Genomic DNA, 21790 nt, shown 5'->3' with positions numbered 1-21790 from the left:
CCCGAAAAGGGTGTCTGTTGGGTGTATTCCACTCATCGCCTCGAGAGCTGTTGACGCGCGACTCGAGTGGAAAATCGCCTCACAGCACCCGCACTTCACTGGAAAGTCTACTAATGTCATTGTGAAAAATACACATTCTCCGCGTCTAACGCTCAAAAACCAGTATGAGCTGTTGGAGTATCGAAAATGCATCCGTGGATTATTAAAAAAGTAATAATAATTGGAAAAAAAAAAACCTAAATCCTCAGGCCAGAACAAATAAAAACGGCGTTAAATCATTTTCGACGGAGACCAGCCCATCCACGGGTGCAAAAAGTTCTTCAGTGTACGCTTTTACTAGCAAGACACGAATTTTCCCTACGCACCCCCACACAGCGCGGTCGAAGTTTTGACCAAAGTCAGCGCGGTCGAAATAAACTTGACAAAAGTTATGCGCGACTAGCTGCTCCGGGCGCCCTCCACAGCTAGCAATGGTGGTGCAGTAGCTTATTAATTGGAATCTGAGCAATCAGTTGAATCTATTTAATAATGATGAATAAAATGTCTGTAACAATACGTGTTGTTTACAATACAAGTTGTTAGCAATACGCAGTACTGCAGTTAATGAGTCAGGGTCAGTCAAGCCGCAGAGAATAAGATGCCAGGATATCAAGAAGCTGTGAGGCGGAGCAGCCGAGGGATTGCGAAGGAATGTGGGTGGCGAGTGACGAACGACGATGCGACCCAAACCTCTTTCTTTGAGGTTAGTGGGAGGAGAGCTATACGAAAGAAAACGGAGATAGCCGAAAGAACGTGGCGGAAGGGGTGGCTGAGACCGTAGAGGGGGGGGGGGGGTACCTAGGGACGGGCAAGCAGGTAGCGGCCGGACGAAACAGCTTAACTTTACTCGTCGATAAAAGTAAGAAAACTTGAGAAAATCGAAAAAACAATTACAGCCTGCAAATCTACAGATCAGAAGCTTTCATTTAAAAAAAACAAAAAAAAAACATGCAAATCGGTCCGGTGGTTCTCTCAAAGTTAATGTCCCAAAATTCGGACTTTAGTCTGAATCAATGGGAGAAAATTCGAGCCCAGCTAAACTTCACTCGTCGATAAAAGTAAGAAAATTTGGGAGAATCGTAAAGACGATCACAGCCTGCAAATCTACAGATCAGAGGCTTTCATTTAAAACAAAAATCATGCAAATCGGTCCGGTGGTTCTCTCAAAGTTAACGTCCAAAGATTCGGACCTCCGTTTTCATACATTGGAGAAAATTTGAGAAAAATATAGTAGAAAATTTGAAAAAATCGAAAAACAAATTACATTCTGCAAATCTACAGCTCAGGGGCTTTCATTTAGTAAAAAGATCAGGCAAATCGGTCCGATGGGCCTCTCAAAGTTAACGCCCAAAGATTCGGAACTTTGCATTTTAATATATAGGATTATTGTGTGTGTGTGGGTGAGGGAGGGTGGGTGAGCGTGTGTGTAATTTTTTTTTCTTCTTCTTCTTTTTTTATGAGCGAGATGTTTCAATTCATGGAAAACCGTCAATATCTTAGTTAGGAGTTTCTTTTCAACAATTTTTGTTGCACAAATAGGGTTTTCCGTCAAATTTAAATGAGAAACCAAGTATTACCATGCTTTAATTCTCATCTTTTCTATTGGTCCATTGCATGAGTCCAGAGACTGCTCTTACAGTACGTAACACTTTACGGGATGAAAGGAGGGGGGTCTGAGCTTACAGCACGAGTGCGTTGCAGGGGGAGGAAGCGACCCGTCCACGGCTGCATTACGCAACGCACGAATGAGCGGGTCGCGCAGATTTTTCGCGAATCTGAGGTTGAAAATCAAGGCGAGATTTCAATTTTTCATCTGGAATAGCCACATGTTTCATTATGGCTTTGGCCCCAATATGAAACATGCTTTATTATTAGTCCATTGCATGGGTTGCGAAGGCGATTCTGCACAAGAAGAACCCTTCTTTGGGAGAATTTGTGGGTCGTGCGGACAGATAATGACAAGAGGGGGAAGGGTGCTTCACACTTTATTTTTATGCCTATTGGGTTATTTAACAACTAGATCTATACAAGTGCATGACGGACACGTCCGTCCTTCGTTTGTCCGCCATGTTACAAATTCCTCATCACGCCCATGACCATTGGCATTAGCACGTCTTGGTGAAATAGTATAACACGAGCACCAAACTTGAACTTATGCTAATACTTCCACTTTTTTCACCGTAAACTGCAAATTTTCTCCCTCCTCAAACAGCATCGCACAAGGAGAACTATTCTCCTAGCTTGAGTTAGAAATATTATTCCGAATTTCATGACTTTCTGGCACTTGAAAATTCCACACCGAGACACACTGTCACATTCATTGCTCTGTTACACTATTGCTCTGTCATCACTGTTACATTTTTCGTGAATATAAAAGACTAGGGGGCTACGCTCCCTGGCCGCTACGCGGCCCAACCCCCTGAAGGCGCTCCGCGCAATAAATGGGCCGCTTCGCGGCCCTGTTCTTACCCTCCTATCAATGTTGGTTTTATTTTTCCCCTAAAAAATTACGATATGAGGTACACTTTACTTTTAGATTGGAATGATTTTTGTTGTTATGTGAATAAAGAAAAAAAAAAAAAAATGAAGTCGAAAGGACGCGTTTTGCAATGACAGCTTGATGAAATATTGCAGTAAAACAACGATTACAATCAGATAATATTTAAGAAAATCAGATGTCGGGGTTCGAACCTACACCACCGTGATGAAAGTAGACAATGTCGACGTCTTAGACGACTTGACCACTGCTCGTCTGGAGGAAACGGATGCGAATCTTGTGAAGATAAGGACAGAGCTGATGCGCAGGCTACTTAGCTACTGCGCAACCTCCTCGACCACTGCGCATCCTCCCGCGCATAGCGGTAGCAGTCCCGGAGCATTTTGTAAATTCACTCACTTTTATAACGTGATTTTAAAAAAACCCGGGTCCTATTTCCAAAATCTGATTAGAGCGGGCTCATCTAGGGCCTATTACCTGTCGATTTACGAAAAAACCATGGAAATCGGCCCGGTAGAACGCTCAAACGAACTATGACAAAAAATATAAATTTACATTGTTTAAATGGGAGAATTCGCAACTTTACCATTTAATATAAAAAAACCTGGGCCATATTTTGAAAATCTGAAAAGAGTTGGCTTATTTAGAGACAATTGCCCGTCGATAGCCGCAAAAATCATAAAAATCGGCTTGGTAGAACGCTGGAACTAAGCGTCACCAGTTTCGCAAAATTAGGAGGTCTTGGAGCTTATAGTATAGATAATCTCGAGAGGTTTTTGTCTCACTGACAATGCGTGATCCAAATTTTGAAAAACTTAACGATTCTAGACGGAAGGCGATCAAAAGGCCATACATCATGCTTGAAGGAGACACTTTGAAAAACCAAAATCCGATAAGCCGATTCGTAAGTCAGTGTTATTTTCCGTGAAGCTATTGAGTACGTCTGGAGGGTGGCATTAGTGCAATACTGTAAAACAGAATGTAAGTATTTTTCAAGGGGTTTTGAAGTGATGTGCTTCGACCGTGCGTGGCAGTTTGTTCCATCAGCCTGCCGATGAGTGGACTCATATCTTGGTGAATTTCCGTCGTAAAAGTCTTGCACTATTAAATAAGATCAATCCATGCTTGCAAGACTTCTCTCCAACGAGTGATAATACATATTCGCTAAAACCACCCTTTTAAGACAGTGTGATAGAGATTTTCATTTTCATTTATTTATTTATTTGTTTATTGTTTTTCAAGTTTCATTTTGAATAAGTCGAATTGTGTTCCTTCTTGTTTAATACAGCTGCATGAATAAGCAATCATAAAGACATCTTACATTTTGCGACGGAAAATCTATTTAATTGAAATAACTAAGGTGAAAAATTTAAAAAAAGCAAAATATTTCTAACGCTTCGCGTCAGAGCTTTTTGATCATTCTTAGTTTTTTTTAGACCAATCTTATCAAATGCTTTTCACCCTATAAATGTAATGCCACGGAATTAAAAAACAGAGGAAAGCGGGGACAATTAATAGAATTGCTTTTGTAACACAGGACAGTCGATGGGATTTAAGAAAAACACTGGTAAGCTTGCCCGTGCCCGAGCAAACGTAAGATGGAATCCATTCATCAAGATAGGACCCTGAATGGCGCTCCAAAAAAGAGTAAGGCCACAGTTACTTCATGAGCGGATCTCATTTATTTTTACAAGAGTATCTAAGAGATACAGGGTGTGCAGTTGTGCAGGTGCACCGTCCTCCCTGCCCTTCATCTTCTTTGGATAATATCGCTTGGTTCGAGTTAATGTTTAAAGACCTATCCCAGTTTTGCCCCATCCAGATTTAGCAAAAGGGTCATTCCACGCCTAGGTAGTCCGGGGGGTATTTTTTTCCCCCCCTCCAAATGACCCAACGATATTTATTTTTCGACTCCTTAATACTCCTAGTTTTTGGAAATATATGTGATTTACCTCCGTTTTGTTTTTTTTCTCGCAATTTTTACGTGTTTTGTAACCCTGTTGCTTAGCTTTATCCTACTGTAAAAAGAGTGACAGTTTGGTAGCAATGTTTTCTGGTGTTCCATCCAAAACCAAGTTTCAGGTTATGCTGGGAGTTGTCAAGAAACTGATTCAATGTGCTCCTGCAAAGTTTCAATTTTTAAAAGTAATTACTGTATATTATATGTAACTTTTAAAACTTAGTGTTCTGACTGTCACACCCGTTACGCAAAACATGGGTTTTTTAATGTAACTATTTTAATTCATGTCATTTTGAGATGCCAATTTTTTCCGTACGTCTTCAAGTCAAGTACAGCTTTGGAGTATTTTTTTGGAATTTTTATCTCAACAATTGATGGGCAAAAATGCGTAACGGGTGTGACACGTTACGGGTGTGACCAACGAGAAGAGGCTTCAATTATGCAGATGTTGCCGCACTTCTCACCGTTTTTTCTACGGTTATCACAAGAAATACACTCATATGCATAATTAGAGATTATGTATACATCTAATGGACGTATTTATGCGAAAAGGAGATATGTGCAAGTGGAAAGATGGGGTGTGCTCGTTAGTTGGGTCATAAGAATCAACGTAAAAGTGGATATAGTTCCTTTTGAGAAAATTGATAAGCGGGATTCGACATTAAATCAAAAGGAGCTAAGCGCCAAAATATGCTAACTCATGAGCCGCGGGCATGGCAAGAGAGCGTTGTGGACAGGGCTCATGAGTTAATGACCAACGACGACGATCCCCCGTCGTGCCTCCGCGTTTTCATTGCCGCTGACGTCACTGGCGCTTTATATTCCCCATTCATTCTTATGGCCCGACCACTAACGAGCACACCCCATCTTTCCACTTCCACATATCTCCTTTTCGCATAAATACGTCCTAATAAGAGAGAGATAGTCAAATTTTTTGCCATATTTCAGTATTTAAAGTGAATACACCTTATCTCAAAAGGACTTCAAATAGAACTCGTTGAACTCTCTCCGATTTGATTGAAATATTTTCACTTTACTATAGGCCCAGACCTACCGTGCCAGGGTTTTTTAAGTGGTTAATTTGGGCCATGCGAGGTCTAGGACCGCGGGGACGAAAGGGGAATCCTGGGTTACCCGAAGAAAAGCCCTGGGACGGTAAGTCTGGGCCACCCTGTAGAAAAATGTAGTTTTGGCATGTTCTACATTAAAATGCGTCAAACTGTTGATTGATTTACTGATTAGAAGAAGAAAAGTAAGTTTTTTAACTTTTAAACTCTATCAGAAATGATGGACCTCAGAGAGACAATCTGTCACACCCGTTACGTCACACCCGTTACGCAAACTTTCCCATTTTTCAAGGAAAGAAAAACAGATAATCGAAAACGGATCATCGGCAGTTGAAGCAAAAACCCTTGGCTTCATCATATGATTTAATCAGATTTTTACATTCATAAAATTCGCTGAGTTTCCACTTTACACTCACTGAGGAAAAACTCACTTCCAAAATCGGTCACACCCGTTACGCATGCCTTTTAATTTTTTCTGAGGAATGGAACAAAGTAAAAACAATTTCTGATAAACTGAAATGATCTATTAAAAAAGTTCTTTCTGCTGCTGCAGATAATTTTTTAATTAAACCCCAAGAAAGAGTTCAAATTCTTGTTTAAAGTTAAATTGTTGTCACACCCGTTACAATGGAATGACCCAAAAATGACATCTCTGAACAAGTTGGACTCTATTCGGACATTCTTTAAACAGACTTTTCGAAAAAGTTCGTGTGGGCTATACACAATAGGTATTACGAGTTCCTCTTCACTCGCGTATTTTTCTGGTCTTTTTCTTAAGCAACATGGTCAGATTTTTGGTGTGCTATTCACTCATTGATATGAAAGCTCAAGCAATATGGAAGGTTTCGTTGACTTCATGTATTCGAAAATTCGAAATAAAATGTAAACAAATCCGGCAGACGACTACGACAACGCGGCTAGCTGACGTCAATCAGCGGGTGTTGAAGATCCTCTGGAGAGCAGACTGGAGATTTTAGCGACGCACCATAGACTATAATAATATAGATATGGAAATCTGACAACATGACAAGATTAGATCATAAATACATCACCTCACTAAGATGGAAAGTCTTCGAGAGGTTGTACAATATTTTAGTTTATTTATAAATACCATAAGTGATTTATTGAGGAATATCCGTGGAAAGATAAGACGTCGCATCCAGAAAAGTACCAAGCACTTGAAGATGGACAAGTTAGATAATCAAGCATATAAAAATTGGACGTACGCGGCTCTTGTCAAATAGTGGCGCTTATCGCATTGCTCAGTCGTGTTAGACCATTCAATGAGAGGATATCAGTGGTCACAATAGAGTTTGAGTTTAGACCTCGTGTTTGGTAAGTGACATCAATAAAATCAAACATTTTTTGCACAGGATTGAGAAATCACGTTTTGATTGTTAGTGATTTGGAAAAATTAACTGATTTTTCCGTAAGTCTCTCGTACTTTTTCCCCCTCCTCCGAGAAGCCTGAGCGCTTTTGTAGTCTCCAAGAGATTAATAAGAATATGTATGATTACATGAGATTCCAAATTTGCAATCTTGCATTCGATGCGATAGTTATGAACTTCCCTCAGTTGTTTTCTCTTTTAGACGAAATTTCCATGACTAAAATATTTAATTTCGAGGAAAATTGTGAAAGGTTTTCCATAAAGTTTTCAACGTTCGATTTTTCAAATAATATAATTTTTTTCCTAAAAATTCAAAGAGATATATTCACGAGCTTCCAGGAAACTTATAGAATGAATAATATTTCCATTTGCTGGGAACAGATGTCAAATGTTCCGTATATGGTTATATGGATACCATTTTATCAAATGTTGCCTACAGCATATACAGGGTGACCGACGGTGAACGTGCGATACTTTTAGGTTCGATTCTCTCGGTAATTAGTACCACTTACATGAGGTATGAATTTTTTTTCCAAAAACGCCTCCCCTAGAGGAACAGTCTCTAAATTTCTGAAAATATATCTTGCTGTATCTCCAACTTGCATGAAATGTATGCAGCACACGTTTCATCGCAATATCCAATTTTGGGTTTAGAATTACAAGCCCAACTATTGCGCTCGAGGGAGGGGTGGGCGCTCGATTCTTGAGCCTTATACCATGTTTTTTCTCGCCCAAAATTTTTGGAAAACACACCTTTCATGTTCTAATCTTTTATTTCCTGCGACCAACTAGTTAAGAGATAATTTCGTTAAAATTGAGGCAATGTTGCCACGTCTTCATCATCGGTCTTTCTCAACTTTGGCGGTTCTTCTTTCGCAACCGGTTGGCCTCAGGAAAACATGACATAATCGCCAAGTTTGATCTTTCAATTTTCTTTTGAGTGGAATACTTAGATGAAATTTAAGTCCACTATATAACTTTGGGTCACAAACCGTCAACAAGTGGAAAAAATTGATACCAAGTCCCTCTTTGTCCGATACAAGATTCTTCTTGAGAACTTAAAAATGAAAAAAAGCATTGAAAAAAATTCAGGCTCAACTCCGTGTGGTTTAAATGAAGGTTCACCATTTACTGTAGACAGAATCAGATATAAAGTCAGTGCTAGAGCTGTTCCTGAGGGAGGAGGCGTCTTACGTCAAAAAATATAATTTTTACTTAAAGAATGAAACCGTAAATAGTTGTCCGCTAACCCTTGGACCCACCGAACTATAAATGTAATAGTATTCCTGAACCAACACAATTACGAACGGGGTCTTCCATTCCAGATTAAATCAACATACTCTGAGGCGACTTTTACTTTGGCTTTAACGGTTTTCTGAACGAGCTTGGCTGCAAATTTGTTTTTTGCCAACAATGGGCATAATAAGACAATGGATCCTATGGGCTGTTACTTTCATCGGTCTTTGGGGAAGTACGCTGCAAAGCGACAGACAACCTGATTGGTGGGAAACAACGCTCATGTATCAAATATATCCTCGCTCCTTCAAAGATTCCAACGGAGATGGAATTGGTGATCTCAGAGGTAAATTTCCAAGACTAATCCTCACATTAGTACAAATTGAACATGGATTTGTAAACATAAACACGGTAAAAATATTTAGCCGTTTGATTTGCTCCCTACGAACAAGTCATCTAACTAATAAACTTATAACTAAAGAAGAACTAACTATTACGATAATAACCCTTACTCACTAGACAAATGGTTCCAGCAATTTAGTGAATGCAACCAGTATATATGACATACCTGAAACACACGTGAAATAAAAATTAAAGAGACTTCAGAAAAAAACACAAGATAGGTAATGAAATGCTATTTTAAGAAGTGCAAAATATACTTCAATAGTGAGAGCATTATGTATTTTGCATAAACCTCTCCAAACATTAGATAACAGAATTATAAGTATGCTCCTCTACTCTAAACATATTTCACAGAAAAATCACTTTGCCAAAATCAAACATGTAAGCACGTACCCTTTTTCGTACAGGAATTTATGAAAAGTTGGACTACATAAAAGACATTGGAGTTGACACGGTTTGGATTCAACCTTTTTACGAGTCACCTATGGTCGATATGGGTTACGATGTTTCTGACTTCGAGAAAATTGACCCCATGTTTGGCACGATGGAGGACTACAAAGAATTGGTCCGAGGAATCCACGATAGAGGTAGGAACACAGTTTTTCCGAGCCCTTAGCTTTACATTAGCATTCCGTTCATTGCATTTTCATAAAAAAGGCATTTTTTCTTCAGAAAAGAGGGGTTCATTGTAGGAGGTTTGCATACACAAATTTCAAAAGATGTCGACTAACACAAGCAGTAGAAGCTGCTGGAGTTCCTACAAATCATAAAGAAGGAAGCACAGGATCGCTGAAATATTTTTGCTACGTGTGAATTAAAGTTTCCAGTTCTATCTTATTCTCTAAAAGTTCACCTGTAATCCAAAAAACTCGGCTTAGAATGATTTTATCCTTTGATGAAACTCAATAATGTGCACAATGGTGTAAGAACATTAAAGAGTTTTTAACAAAACGAATAAGACAAATTATTTAAAATTGTAAGAATTGATTTACCTTCCTTCATGCCCATTTAACTTGACATCTGGAGTTCAAATACGGTGCTTATTGGGATGTGGAAGTCGCGATTAAAACCTAACTTGAGGTGATTTTCATAAAATGTCTACCATGCCAAAATATTTAGTTTTCATTTACAAGTCTTTTCGATCAATTGGACTGCATTTCGCAATTTGGAACTATAAATTCTGGCTCATCTGAAAAAACACTTATGTGCCTATAGGGAAACTGATGGCTTATACGTTGTTTTTAAATCGGGCCAGAATTTATAGTTCCAAATTGCAAAACGCAGTCCAGTTTTTGATGTGATTTTTGAAACGAAGTATTCTTTGAAAATCGTCGACGATTTCCAACAGGCACTTGCTCAGCTGGACATTTTAAGAATTTTTCCGATTGACTGGGGCTAATACTAACCATCAAAATTCCTCTGGTGGGCAAAGAGAAAAAAATACGGGAAAAATTGTCCATATTTCGACGTGTGACCCCTTTTCTAAGATATCATGCTAATTTTTTCCTTTCTGCTGTTATATAATAACTTCTGTTCTTTTGAGCAACCAATTCTTTAATTTTTCAGAAAAAACCGCGTTTTTTCCTTTAGGTGAGGTTTTTGAAAGGGGGAACAGTCGAAGCATGTACACCCCATACACATTTTTACAGCTAAAAATACCGTAACTCCAGTTCCGACGCGACGTTACAAATCTCTGCTCGTGTATACTCGCGTAAAAAACGAACCGACGATTTTTCTTGAAATTTTCTGTGACATTTTTCTTTATTTAAAAAAAGTGTAAAGAAAATCACAATGAGATATCTATGTTGAGTTTTTTTTTTCAGAAAAACAAACGAAAAGAAAAAAATGATAATAACAGTGCTTCGATATTTGTAAATAATAGCATGCTATAGCACGAATTTTCGACTTGAGCCATTAATCAATGAAGTTCGCTTCAGGTATAAAAGGGCTACGATACAAAGTAATTAATTTTGTGCATTACAGGAATGAAATTGGTAGTGGACTTCGTTCCGAATCACATGAGTGCTAAAAGTGACTGGTTCAGGTTGTCAGAAGATGGCGTTGAACCCTACAAGGATTTCTTCATTTGGAACAGTGGGAAAACGTTAAATGACACGCACACTACTTATCCGAACAATTGGGTAAGAACGCATGCATTTTTCTACAAAATAACTACGTGAAAGAGTTAATAGAGACCGAAATAGCTTTTTTCACCCGTTTTTAGATAGACAGTTTCATCGACTTATTTACAAAATGTTCACAGAAACATTCAAGCTAGTTATGTATTGCCAAAAGTATTGGCTAAGAAAAAATAATTCGGCAATGTTGCATTTAATTTGTATTGTAACATCTCTGGCTCACGGGAGGTGAAGTATCTCAAACTTTCATCGTGAGTTTGATTTTCTTTGCTCCTACATGGATGAGAAATTAAATTAATCAGTGACAAATGGATGAATTTCATGAATGTCATTACTTTTGTAGCTCAGCGTTTTTGGGGGCAGTGCTTGGACGTGGAGTGAGAAAAGGAAACAATATTACTACATGCAGTTTGCACCACTGCAACCTGATTTAAACTACCGCAGTCCCGTGGTCTACCAAAAAATGATGGTAAGCATGATATGATTTATATTATCAACAATGTTGCCCGAGCATTACGAAGGAATATTTTTGGAATTTTTTTAGGACTTGATTGTGAACTTAAAGTTTCATCACGAAAAACAAGTCAAAGTGACGCCACAATTCCTTTAGAGCAATGTGAGAGTATGAGACCTTCAGAAGGTACTTTTCTTTAGTTACCTTGGTAAGATTGCTAAAACATTTGATTGCATTGTGGAAATGCGTTGCAAAGTTACGTTATTATCGCGACATAGACGCGGGACTTCTTCGTCGCACGTCACGGTTACTCCCAACAATACATTGCAATCCGGAACTTCCCGGGGGTTTCACAATCATATTGTAAAATAAAGAAATCACGCGAAGCTCGTGTATTTAAAATAGTTTCATACAAATGAGTTTCACGCCATTTCTTTTTTGTTTTAATATGCTGCAACATTAGTTGGGGGGGGGGGGGGGGGGGTAATACACGTTTAGTTGACTCAGTTAAAATTATTACATTCAAAAAAAGACAAACACTAGAAACAGGGAAGAAAAACTAAAGGAGTCTGACGGTGGTTTTGCAGGATGTTATGAAGTTCTGGCTGGACACAGGGGTGGATGGTTTCCGTATCGACGCAATTAAGCACGTGTATGAGGCCTCTCATTTGAAGGACGAGCCGGTGGTGGGTACGCCCTCAGGAACCGGAAATGATTTCGAAATGCTCGACCACATTTACACGCAGGAACAACCCGAAAACTATGTATTAACGCACGACTGGCGACTCATGTTGGACGAGTACTCAAAGAAAGATGGCAAAACTAGGTAGGACGCAAATCTGTGACACAGACAAAAAACCTCGAAATTTATGGTATCCCACTAAAACTTCAGAATTACATTTTGTGACAGAGATAACATTTTAGGTGCATTATATTCATACACTAGGTATGAAAACGTCGAAAGAATATGTGAAGGGGCGTGCGCGACTCTGCTCATACGGTCGACAATTTTCTTCCGGTGATTGACAATATTAAATTTGTAGGTATTTCACAGGCTGCATCGCATAATAGTCAAATTAGTTTAAGATTACATTTTGACCCCGAGTGAATTTCAGCTCTTATTTGGAGGTAATTCTATCAAACGGAACTATAAGCATTAAAACATGAGCCCTGAGACCCTTAAGAATACATGCATAACAGAGTTCACGTCATAATGCACACAGTTTCGTTTGACAGAAATACGTCCATTTGGAATACTTTATTTTGCAATTTAGAACTACAATTTCTGCCTCATTTGAGAAACAACATAATGTGCCTTCGGTTTCCGTACGCAGATAGGTGGTTCTATGTATGAGCAAGAATTAACTGGACTGCATTTTGAAATTTGGACCTATAAATTCCGGCCCGGTTTAAAAACAACGTATGTGCCATTAGTTTCCCTATGCACATAAGTGTTTTTTCAAATGAGCCAGAATTTATAGGTCCAAATTGCAAAATGCAGTCCAACCATTGTAGTTGATATTGTAGTCCGAAGTTTAAAGCGACAGCTTACATTAAGAACTCAAAACATCGGCAGTTTCCCGGCTGGAAATTATTTTGGAAACTATGGTTTGTTTTTGGCAGTTATTGTCACATTGAACAGACTATGCATTAGGTGATCGTTTGCTTAGAAATGTGATCCATTATCTTTTTCGCAGATTTTTAGCTACAGAGGATTATGCCACTCCACAAAAACTGGTGAAATACATGGGAAATTCTTCATATCCGAATGTGCACCTTCCGTTTTTCTTTGGATTCGTTCGATGGGATATAAATAAAAATGCGAAGCAGCTGAATAAGATGATTCAAGAATGGACCCACACACTGCCAAAGGGAGCTCTACCTAACTGGGTGGTGCGTACATCAACAGAATGACAATAAGTTGAATTGATTCAATCCAATTGATGGAATGCTTTTCTTCAGCTACATATAACAGAAACAGCCACTGACAAATTCATTGTTACCATTACAAAGTTTTTTTCAAACCCGATAATTCCCTCATGAGCATGCCGAAAATGTGTCTCTTTTAAGTACCCTCGTTCGCTTGCAACTCATTTTAGACTTTAAAAAAATCGCTGATGCACTTCAGGGGTGCAGCAACTTCTTAGCTTTCTCCAATTTAAAATTGGCCTTCCCCAGAATGTCATGTTTTGCTATAATTGCACCTCTGTATAAAAAAACGCGCTTAACGGTTTCCCACTCCAAACGCAGCGCGCTTAAAAGTTTCCTTCCCTCCCCTCTCAAAAAAAAATGTATATTTATAAAAAAATTTAAAAAGTTAAAATTCCCCAATTCTTATGCGAGCGGCCACGCGATCATATGGCGTGATGGAGAACATTCTCCAGGAGTGCAGAAAGTTCAACAGTCTTTCACCAGCAAAACGCAAATTTTCCCTGTGCATTGTTACACAGCGCCGGTAATCCAGAATTGCGCGAAAGGTCTAGGAAAATATTTAAGGATTTTGCGAAAAATGATCAAGGATTGCGCGAATAGAAACCTTAACATCCGCTACTGGAATGCGCGAATTTTAAAATTAAGTTAATTAAGGTAAAAGTTTGGGAAAGCAGGAAACAATTGGAAAATAAACGCATTATTATGTTACGCTAGCATAGGTCAGTTTGTTGACAAATTATCGATGTCTTACCCTGTAATGATAAATGAATTGATATGATTGAATATTGGTCGAGGGTATAAAGAACTTACCTAACTTTTCTCGGAGAAAAATATTTACTCGGGAGAGACGAAACCATGTTGAAATCCTTATGCGGCGTAAAAATACAACATGGGCTTTATAAGTTATATTATTCGATGCCGCGTTTATTGCAACGAGAGTTCGGATAATCGCGCCAAACAGTGCAGCCGGCGTTAAACGTACAGTAGCGCCTGCAAGACTGTAGGAATACTTCTCGCATTGCGCCAAATAACGCGGTCGGCGCACAGCCTATATCAGCGCCTACAAGACTGCATGAATACTTCTCGCATTGCGCCAAACGCAGTACAGTCGGTCAGTTGGCCTGAAACGCAAATCAGCGCCTACAAGAATGAATCGGAATGCTGTTGGACTGCAAGACTTCCTGCTCAAGTTTTTACCATAATTAAAGGGGAAATATGTATTCTCATTGTAACGATTCATAAATTTAGATGAGATTTAATGTTGTTTTGGGCACATTGAAAGAAAATAGAACGAACGGAAACATCGCGTCGAAATTTTTGATACTTTTATTTGAGATCATTTAGGTGAATTCGCGGAAACTTTTCAGAAAAACTGTGTGTAGCTTTTTAAAAACATACATTAAAAATAAAACCTGAAAGTGGTGCATAACGTTGCAATCAGAGATAAATATAGGCTTCCTTTCGGGTGTACCCGTCGCGTTTTGAATACACCCATCTCTTAAGAAACTTGAATATGGTTGTTCCAAGATTTTAACGTGTGGTTTTTTTCAGTGGTTGGTGCCCAGAGGCCCCTAGTTCACTTTTTGAATATCTACGAAAGCTCTCTGGGTCATTCGTGCTGCGAGGGCTATCTATCGAAGAGAGACATGCCCGTAAATGAATAGGGAATGAACAGTCTTGCGCGATGTAGCTATCTACCACAAACTACCAAGGTTGCCAGATTAACGCTTCCTCTTTAAATATTGAATACTAGCGCAGATATGTGAGTTTTCAGTATCAGAAAAATTCGCGCAATCCTATGCATATCCAAAAAGGTAAAAGAGGGGGCATTCGCGCAATTCTATCGCAGCCCACAGCGCGGTCGAAGTAATTTTGACAAATAATCAGCGTGGTCGACGATAAATTTGACAAAAAATCAGCGCGGTCGAAGTTATGACGAAATTGAAGCGCGATTGAAGTGCTTTCAACAAAAATCAGCGCGATTGAAGCAAATCTGACTAAAAACATCGCTGTCGAAGTAATTTTAACAAAAAATCCGCGCGGCTCCTGTCGGAGTGTACTCTGTTCACCCGCGAAATACAGATCGCCAGTTGGTGAACATTCTGCAAGCCCGTCATTCTACACCCCTGACGCATTTCCGACGAAGGAAGAAGAAATCTGAAGAAAACGGGCGCGGGACTTTTTCACATTTTCTCTCAGATTTGTTAAAGCACCTACGAATAAATGTATAAAACAAACAACGCATTTAGCTATTCCTTTGTGATTCTGGATATAGATGCATCCGTAGATTAGCTAGATGACAGGAGAGGGCTATTTGAAGTCACATGGCAATATTACTGCGTTTTATAATTTTGGTGCAATGTTTTGTTTGAACAGTTGGACAATCATGACAACCCACGAGTGAGTTCCCGACTCACTCCGGAGAGTGTTGACGCGTGGAATATGATGGCACTTTTACTGCCGGGCACGGCGTGCGTCTATTACGGGTCTGAAATCGGAATGGAGGACAGTCCGGTTCGGGATGACCAGAGGAAAGATCCCAACAACGGGGGAATGGGCAGGAGCGACTCCCGGGATCCTGAGAGAGCCCCCATGCTCTGGGATGACACCAAAAATGCTGGTAAACTCTTTTTATCCCGTTGATAATTTATCTGAAACCTCCATCTCTCCAGATTTCATTTGTGCACTGGTAAAAAAAACCGCTTGGTTCATGAGTGCAGTTTCTTGTCGCCGGATTTAAGAGTCTGGACTCTTGTGTCAATGCAAAATCCGCTTGAAACAAGAAATCAAGACTCTTAAATCCGGCGACAAGAAACTGCTCTCTTAAGTCAATGCACCGTGGCATTGGTCCGAGAGGTTTTTTTTTATTACCAGTGCAGAGCTCCCTTATCGTCTGTTCAGACAAAAGTCAAGAATAGCTTGCTCAACCAACAATTGTGTTTTTTATTTAAAATTCTGAGTGTACCAAGTGCGTAGATTACAGGGTGATTAATTGCGTATTTTTGGAGCCAAAATCCCGGACAAGCCCGCTTTTACAAAGTGCAAAAACTCAAAGGAATTTCAAACGCGCCGCAGTGGCGGGAAAATGATGGAAGTTATGTGTGGCTGAAGCAGTCAAATCGATACCTCCTCTCATGCTCTACTCATGTTTGTTAAAATAAAGCTCATTTTAGTCTGGAATTGTTGCTTGTTCACTACAGATAACACGAATGAGATTCAATTCTTTGATTCTAAAGATATAGCTCTAATTTTTCTTTGGTTTTCATATACGAGGAGTAGAAAGACATTTTGACGGAAGTCGTGCGTACAAACTCGAGCTCGCTTCAAATCAAAGCTAAAGGATGCTAAATCAAAGTCACGTTATTAAAGGTCAGTTTTACAGTACCTATTAAATAAAAAATATTTCTCATTATCGGGAAATTTTTATGCGCACGGTAGGGGCAGTGAGGCAGAGGCAACCAAATATATTTACCTCTTAATTCCCTGGAACCAAACCGAAGAGGTAGGACTGACTTTGTTTTCCTTTTCACCAACTGTTTGAAGACACATTAGAGAGTGTGAACATGGAAAAATTAAACCTGAAAAAATTAGCCGACTAATTATTCACATTTTTAAGGTTTCACGACAAACGACAAACCATGGTTACCGGTGAATCCCGGATACTGGCGGAAAAACGTAAAAGTCCAGCAGCAAGATCCCAACAGTCATTTGAACATTTTCAAGCGACTTTCAGCTTTGAGAAAGACTCCCATAATTAAAAAGGGCACTCTCAACTCTTACGCACTCAGCGAATGGACCTACATGTTCACAAGGTAATTATTTCCTCGCTTGAGAAAGGAATGTTTTGAGCCTTACAATAATCAAAACTATGTTTTTTTTTTTTTTTTTTTTTTTTTTTTTTTTTTTTTGAAAGTATTGTTTGAAACTAATATTACAGTCTATGGATAAAAAATCGGAAATAGAAATGTAAATTTGAAAAATTTACAGATTGAGTCCACATCGGGCCGCTAATCATGATATTAAATAGAATATTTATTTCGAAGGAGGAAAAGGGCATTAATAATACTTCATTATTTGCCTCAGTTGGCAGCTCAAGTGCAAATAATCCACTCCAAATGTTTAGTTTTAATTTTTACGGATACTATAACCAACTTTATCAGGAGTCAATTTTTTTAAAACTTTTAGCGAGATAAATGAGTATTTTTTTTTAGATCGATACCTAACAGAGCTCTCAATTATTAGGACCTGTGAGGCGAAATTGAAGGCGCGATTCAAATAGGCGATACCTTCCAAATGAGTCCGCAACATCCATTTATCGTTTCAGTTAAAGCCTTTTTTCCTCACCTGAGTGCGAATAGTTATGTCAGATGTTCTTGTACTATTTAAAGCTAAAAACACATAATTTTAATACGCAATTTGCCTTTTACGTCTCGGAGCAATTACGGAATTTAATCTAACGTTTTGGAGTGAAAATTCGGTTGCTCATTTATATTACATGACGTTTTGAAATTTCAGATCACACGAGAAAGAAACCATTGCAGTATTAGTGAACCTTGGGACAGAACCAGACCCAATATGTGCAAAACGACTGGATTCATCACTCCCTGATACAATGTTCGTCCACACGAGCAGTATAAATTCCGGCTTGAAAATAGGGTAAGCTGCTAATTAAATTAATCACAGGTGTGGTAAAACTGAACGAGAGGGTATTATAATTGCTGGAATCTGAGAGTTTGATACTGATAAAGAGGAGATAAAAAAATTTTAGAAAAGGGAAATTACCAAAGAACTAAACATTGCAGTAAAAATGAAGAGATATGCTAAAGATAAAACGGAAAAACTTTTCCAATGCAAAAACTATAGAAATTATTAAAATTAAAATATAAAATTAAACTAATTGAGCTTCTTGGAGTTATTATACACTCTCATGATGGAAGAAGGTTATTATACACTGAGAGAGAACCACGGCTAAAATTACCATAAAAGAACGGTGTTCTATGAAAGCTCATAATTCATAGTAGCCATTGCCAATGAGAAGTGATGCTTTAACCATTCAATGATAATATCACTGGGGTAGCGGTAAAATTACTAACGTTTAGGATACAATTTTCACCTAATGGTGAAAATGCCTCTATTATTGATTATGATTACTATGAATAGGAAAGACGAGAAATCGTGGCTCCTACTGTGACCTATGGGTTTGTCTCAATTTCCACGCGCGTATAACTCTGGACTTTCCAGGGCTCACTCTGAAATAAAGATGCGCTCTGGCACCGACAGCCGACATGCTGGCTTCAAACTTCCAATGACTTCTCCTCCGAAACACCTTATTTGAAATACCAAGTTCAAAACCTCTGTTTTGCTTTCTTCGGAAATTCACACGTTTTTTTTGTTCAAAATTTTCATAAAACAATCCTCATGGTAGTTAGCAGCGAAACCAGTCCTCATGCTCTCATCTCAATCAGGATATTTATGCTTTTAAGGCTTTCTCCTTGTAAGTATTTGACTCAGGTAACAAACATTACAAAATGGACCGCATTTTGCGCTCGAGAGTTATATCTGACTCATTTAGGAAATAACGTATGTCCCAGCTGTTTCTCTCTGCAGGTTGGAGCTTATACAGGGAGGTCCGTAAGTCCTGCACCACCAGCACCAGACATAATCGAGGCGTTGGGTGCGGAAAGGGCATTCCTTGATTGCAGTGTTTCAGAATCTCCACTGTTAATTTATAATTTAGAGCGGAAATTATAAGGTGAATTTTTTTTAAGTTTTCCGTTTTCAAAATTGTAAAATCATGAAGAAAATTTAATAAAAGTTTCGACAAAGTCCAAACATTTATGATTTAATAATAATGGATGAAACGTTAGCGGTGATTCTGAGACACCACTATCAAGAAATGCCCCTTCTACACCCAACGCTTCAATCTTAGTAACTTTTGGACACATCGAGATTGAGAGTTGAACTTTTGCGTGCCCCCGTAGGTTAAAAAACAAAGACTTTCCGGATCCCCAAAACTTTTCTGGCACCACCCTAAAAAAGAGCAAGAACCCCTAGGGATTACAGGGGTGGAGCAGGACTTTCGTATGACCCTGTGCACGGATGAGCCAAATAGAGTAGCTGAGAAGTCGGACAAAATCTGGAAACTTTGAGAGCTTATATTTTTGAAAACATGGAAACAGAAGTTTAATTGCAAAATCAAGTCCGAATGTTAAGTCTGATTCTAAATCGGACAAAATATTAGGAGAATTGGAGTGATTGGATTCTCATTGCAAAATAGAGCCCAATCGTTGACGGTCTGAGCACCCGAGTGATTAAAAATGAATCCGATTTTACAGGGACAAAGTGAGAATTTGTGAGGCTGAGGGACAAGTCTGCGGTGAGCTACGGCCGAGAGCAGGAGTGGTTTTGAGTACGAGTCACGTCAGTCACGGTGCTCTCCTGTCCTATTCTCTATACCTCATTTTCCTGACGACAGCCTCAACTCTATTAAGCTGGAAGTGCTATTAGAGGTACCATGTACGTCTTCATCAACTGAATCTCGACTATTCCAAGGAATAAAAGGCAATGGACCACTGCACGAGGTAAACGAATTTAAGCATTCTCATACGTGTTCCTTGACCAGAATTTAACTTAAAACACGATTCTTGCATAGAAAATTACTGAAATCAACTCCTAACTAAGATAATAACGGTTTGATTTTACATTGGTTACGGAAAATTTGAATTACCCGCGCGGTCACAAGAAACATAATACGTTACGCGTGAGTCTAATAGCGCACTACAGCGGTTTCAGCAGGCTTCACAGTCTAACATTGTTCATTTCCCACCCTTTATTGTTGAAAGTGTAAACTATTTACTATAGCTGAGCCAAAAGCGTCAAGATTGAGATTGCCATATTTTTGTATCGCAGAGACTGCCACGGTAACGTTTTGTTTGTGATATCACGTACGTAGACCATTGTTTTCTTGAGCGAGAGGTTTAAATTCACTCGTCAAAAAACATTAAATTCCTTGGCCAGAAGTCAATTTCAGTAATTTTCGTTGCACGAATCGTGTTGCACGTTAAATTTTGGTTAAGAGACATGTATCAGAATGCTTAACTTCGCACCTTGTCTAATGGTCCATTCTTAGGAATAATATGTATCTGAGAAGTGCGTAAGATAGTACTCAATAAGCTGTTTTATAGAGAAGTTTCAGTTTTGTTTTTCTTCCTCGTTGGCCCGATATTGAAAAGAAAAACAAATAAAAAGAGAAAGATGGAACAAGGCAGAGAAAATCAATTCATGGCACCTGCTGTAAAATTCTTAGCATTTATGAGTGCCAGCTTTGAATGTCCAAGTTAAAGCACTCGAATCCTCTGTTTTTAATGGTCACCAGTTTTCAATAAGATTTTGTATGGATTCATAATTTGACGCACATGATGTTTTATTAATTTTTTTCCTTTCTTTTGAAAGAAGATTTTTGAGAGCGTGCGCAACACAGGATTTTAAGCGTTAGCTCGTTAAATGTATACAAGATTAACAGATAAGTGAACGAATTCTTTTCCGCAGGAACTAAGATTCTTTCTAGCACAGTTGAGAGGGTTGAGTCTGTGTGCTTTTAAATGAAAGCAAAAATAAGAACGGATAAGTAAGGGAGCTAATTATACATAAACAATGAGCAGAAAAAAACAAGGGAAAAATAATGAGATTCTTTCCTTAGAAAATGATAAGACTGAAGTGAGTTTACTTCTGAATTCGGACAAAAGATCCGCACGAGACAATATAAAAGAGGAAAATATAACCGGTTGTTCCTTATAGTTTGTAGAAAAAGCATTAAGAGCCATATCTGAATTTTTGACTCCTGATTTTGTAAATACTGTTTTAGCAATTAAGTTTTGCAAGGATAATTTATTTTTGAATGCATATGTGATAGATTCAAGATGATGTTAACCTCGCTGCTAGCGATGAAAGTTGCCAAAAATTATTTTGAAATATGTAGCAAGATTGTAAACTGTCATGGAAATGAAAAATAAACATCTCATGACTTGAAATTGTTGTTAAATTGTTGCTGTTTTTACCCTCGGCAGATCGGGGGCGTACTAAAAAATGGAAGGAGAATTAATGCAATGCTGGTGTAGCTAGGTATTGATATTTGAGGGGTACGGAAATTTGACGACCCTGCCCGAAATACTTGAGACTCGCGGCTCAACGCTGACTTCATTTGATGACTATCACGATTCTGGTCCGGCACAGCGTTGCCATAATTAATAAAAGGTTTCAATAATTCAGAATAAAAGTACTTGAAACATACAGTTCTCACCTTGAAGTCGACTTCAGTCTTATTAAAGCTGCAATCAATGAATGAAACAGTCGTTCGACAGAAGCTCTACATTGGCAACGTGGGTGAATTTTGCATTTTGCATTTCATTTTATTTTACTTTTTAAGATATGATCAAAAGCGGATCATCTTATAAATTCTGGTTTCATTTTCAATTGACAAGCTCCCCACGGTGCACAGAGCAAACACCATTTAAATTTTAAAAATGTCTTGTTACAAATAAGGAAGTTGTTCAAAACATTAGCATTGCAGTGCTCTTGGTTTCCTTAGTTCCCTTGGATCTTCACGAATGTTTCCCCCATGGTTGTCCCCAAGTCCCAAAACCGAAGGAATGGACGAGGAAGGGGGCATAAAGACCCC

The 21790-nt window shown here is 38.7% G+C and overlaps 1 protein-coding gene across 2 annotated transcripts; it reads left to right on the top strand.

Moving 5' to 3' along the window:
* Window positions 1–6739: 6739 nt before the first annotated feature.
* Window positions 6740–21143, top strand: LOC109042010 (maltase 2). Of its 2 annotated transcripts, none has more exons than XM_019058547.2 (11): window positions 6740–6898; window positions 8277–8533; window positions 8997–9176; window positions 10573–10730; window positions 11071–11196; window positions 11769–12007; window positions 12879–13074; window positions 15490–15733; window positions 16730–16925; window positions 17629–17769; window positions 19449–21143. In XM_019058547.2, exons 2-11 carry the CDS (start codon window positions 8365–8367, stop codon window positions 19618–19620), a joined length of 1821 nt encoding a protein of 606 aa, XP_018914092.2. In that variant the 5' UTR covers window positions 6740–6898; window positions 8277–8364; the 3' UTR covers window positions 19621–21143. The 2 variants fall into 2 exon arrangements, with proteins under 2 accessions (XP_018914092.2, XP_072158082.1); XM_072301981.1 differs by lacking the exon at window positions 6740–6898 and adding an exon at window positions 7450–7468.
* Window positions 21144–21790: the final 647 nt, after the last annotated feature.

The sequence above is a fragment of the Bemisia tabaci genome, chromosome 6 (genome assembly GCF_918797505.1).
Source record: "Bemisia tabaci chromosome 6, PGI_BMITA_v3".
NCBI lineage: Eukaryota > Metazoa > Arthropoda > Insecta > Hemiptera > Aleyrodidae > Bemisia > Bemisia tabaci.
Note: the sequence above shows the minus strand (reverse complement) of the source record. Positions and strands in the feature narration are given on the sequence as shown.

Coding starts and splice junctions, on each gene's coding strand:
- LOC109042010 (XM_019058547.2), top strand. CDS start 8,365: ATGGGCATAATAAGACAATGGATCCTATGGGCTGTTACTTTCATCGGT. Junction 12,008..12,878: donor AAGAAAGATGGCAAAACTAG/GTAGGACGCAAA, acceptor TCTTTTTCGCAG/ATTTTTAGCTACAGAGGATT. Junction 15,734..16,729: donor GGATGACACCAAAAATGCTG/GTAAACTCTTTT, acceptor CACATTTTTAAG/GTTTCACGACAAACGACAAA.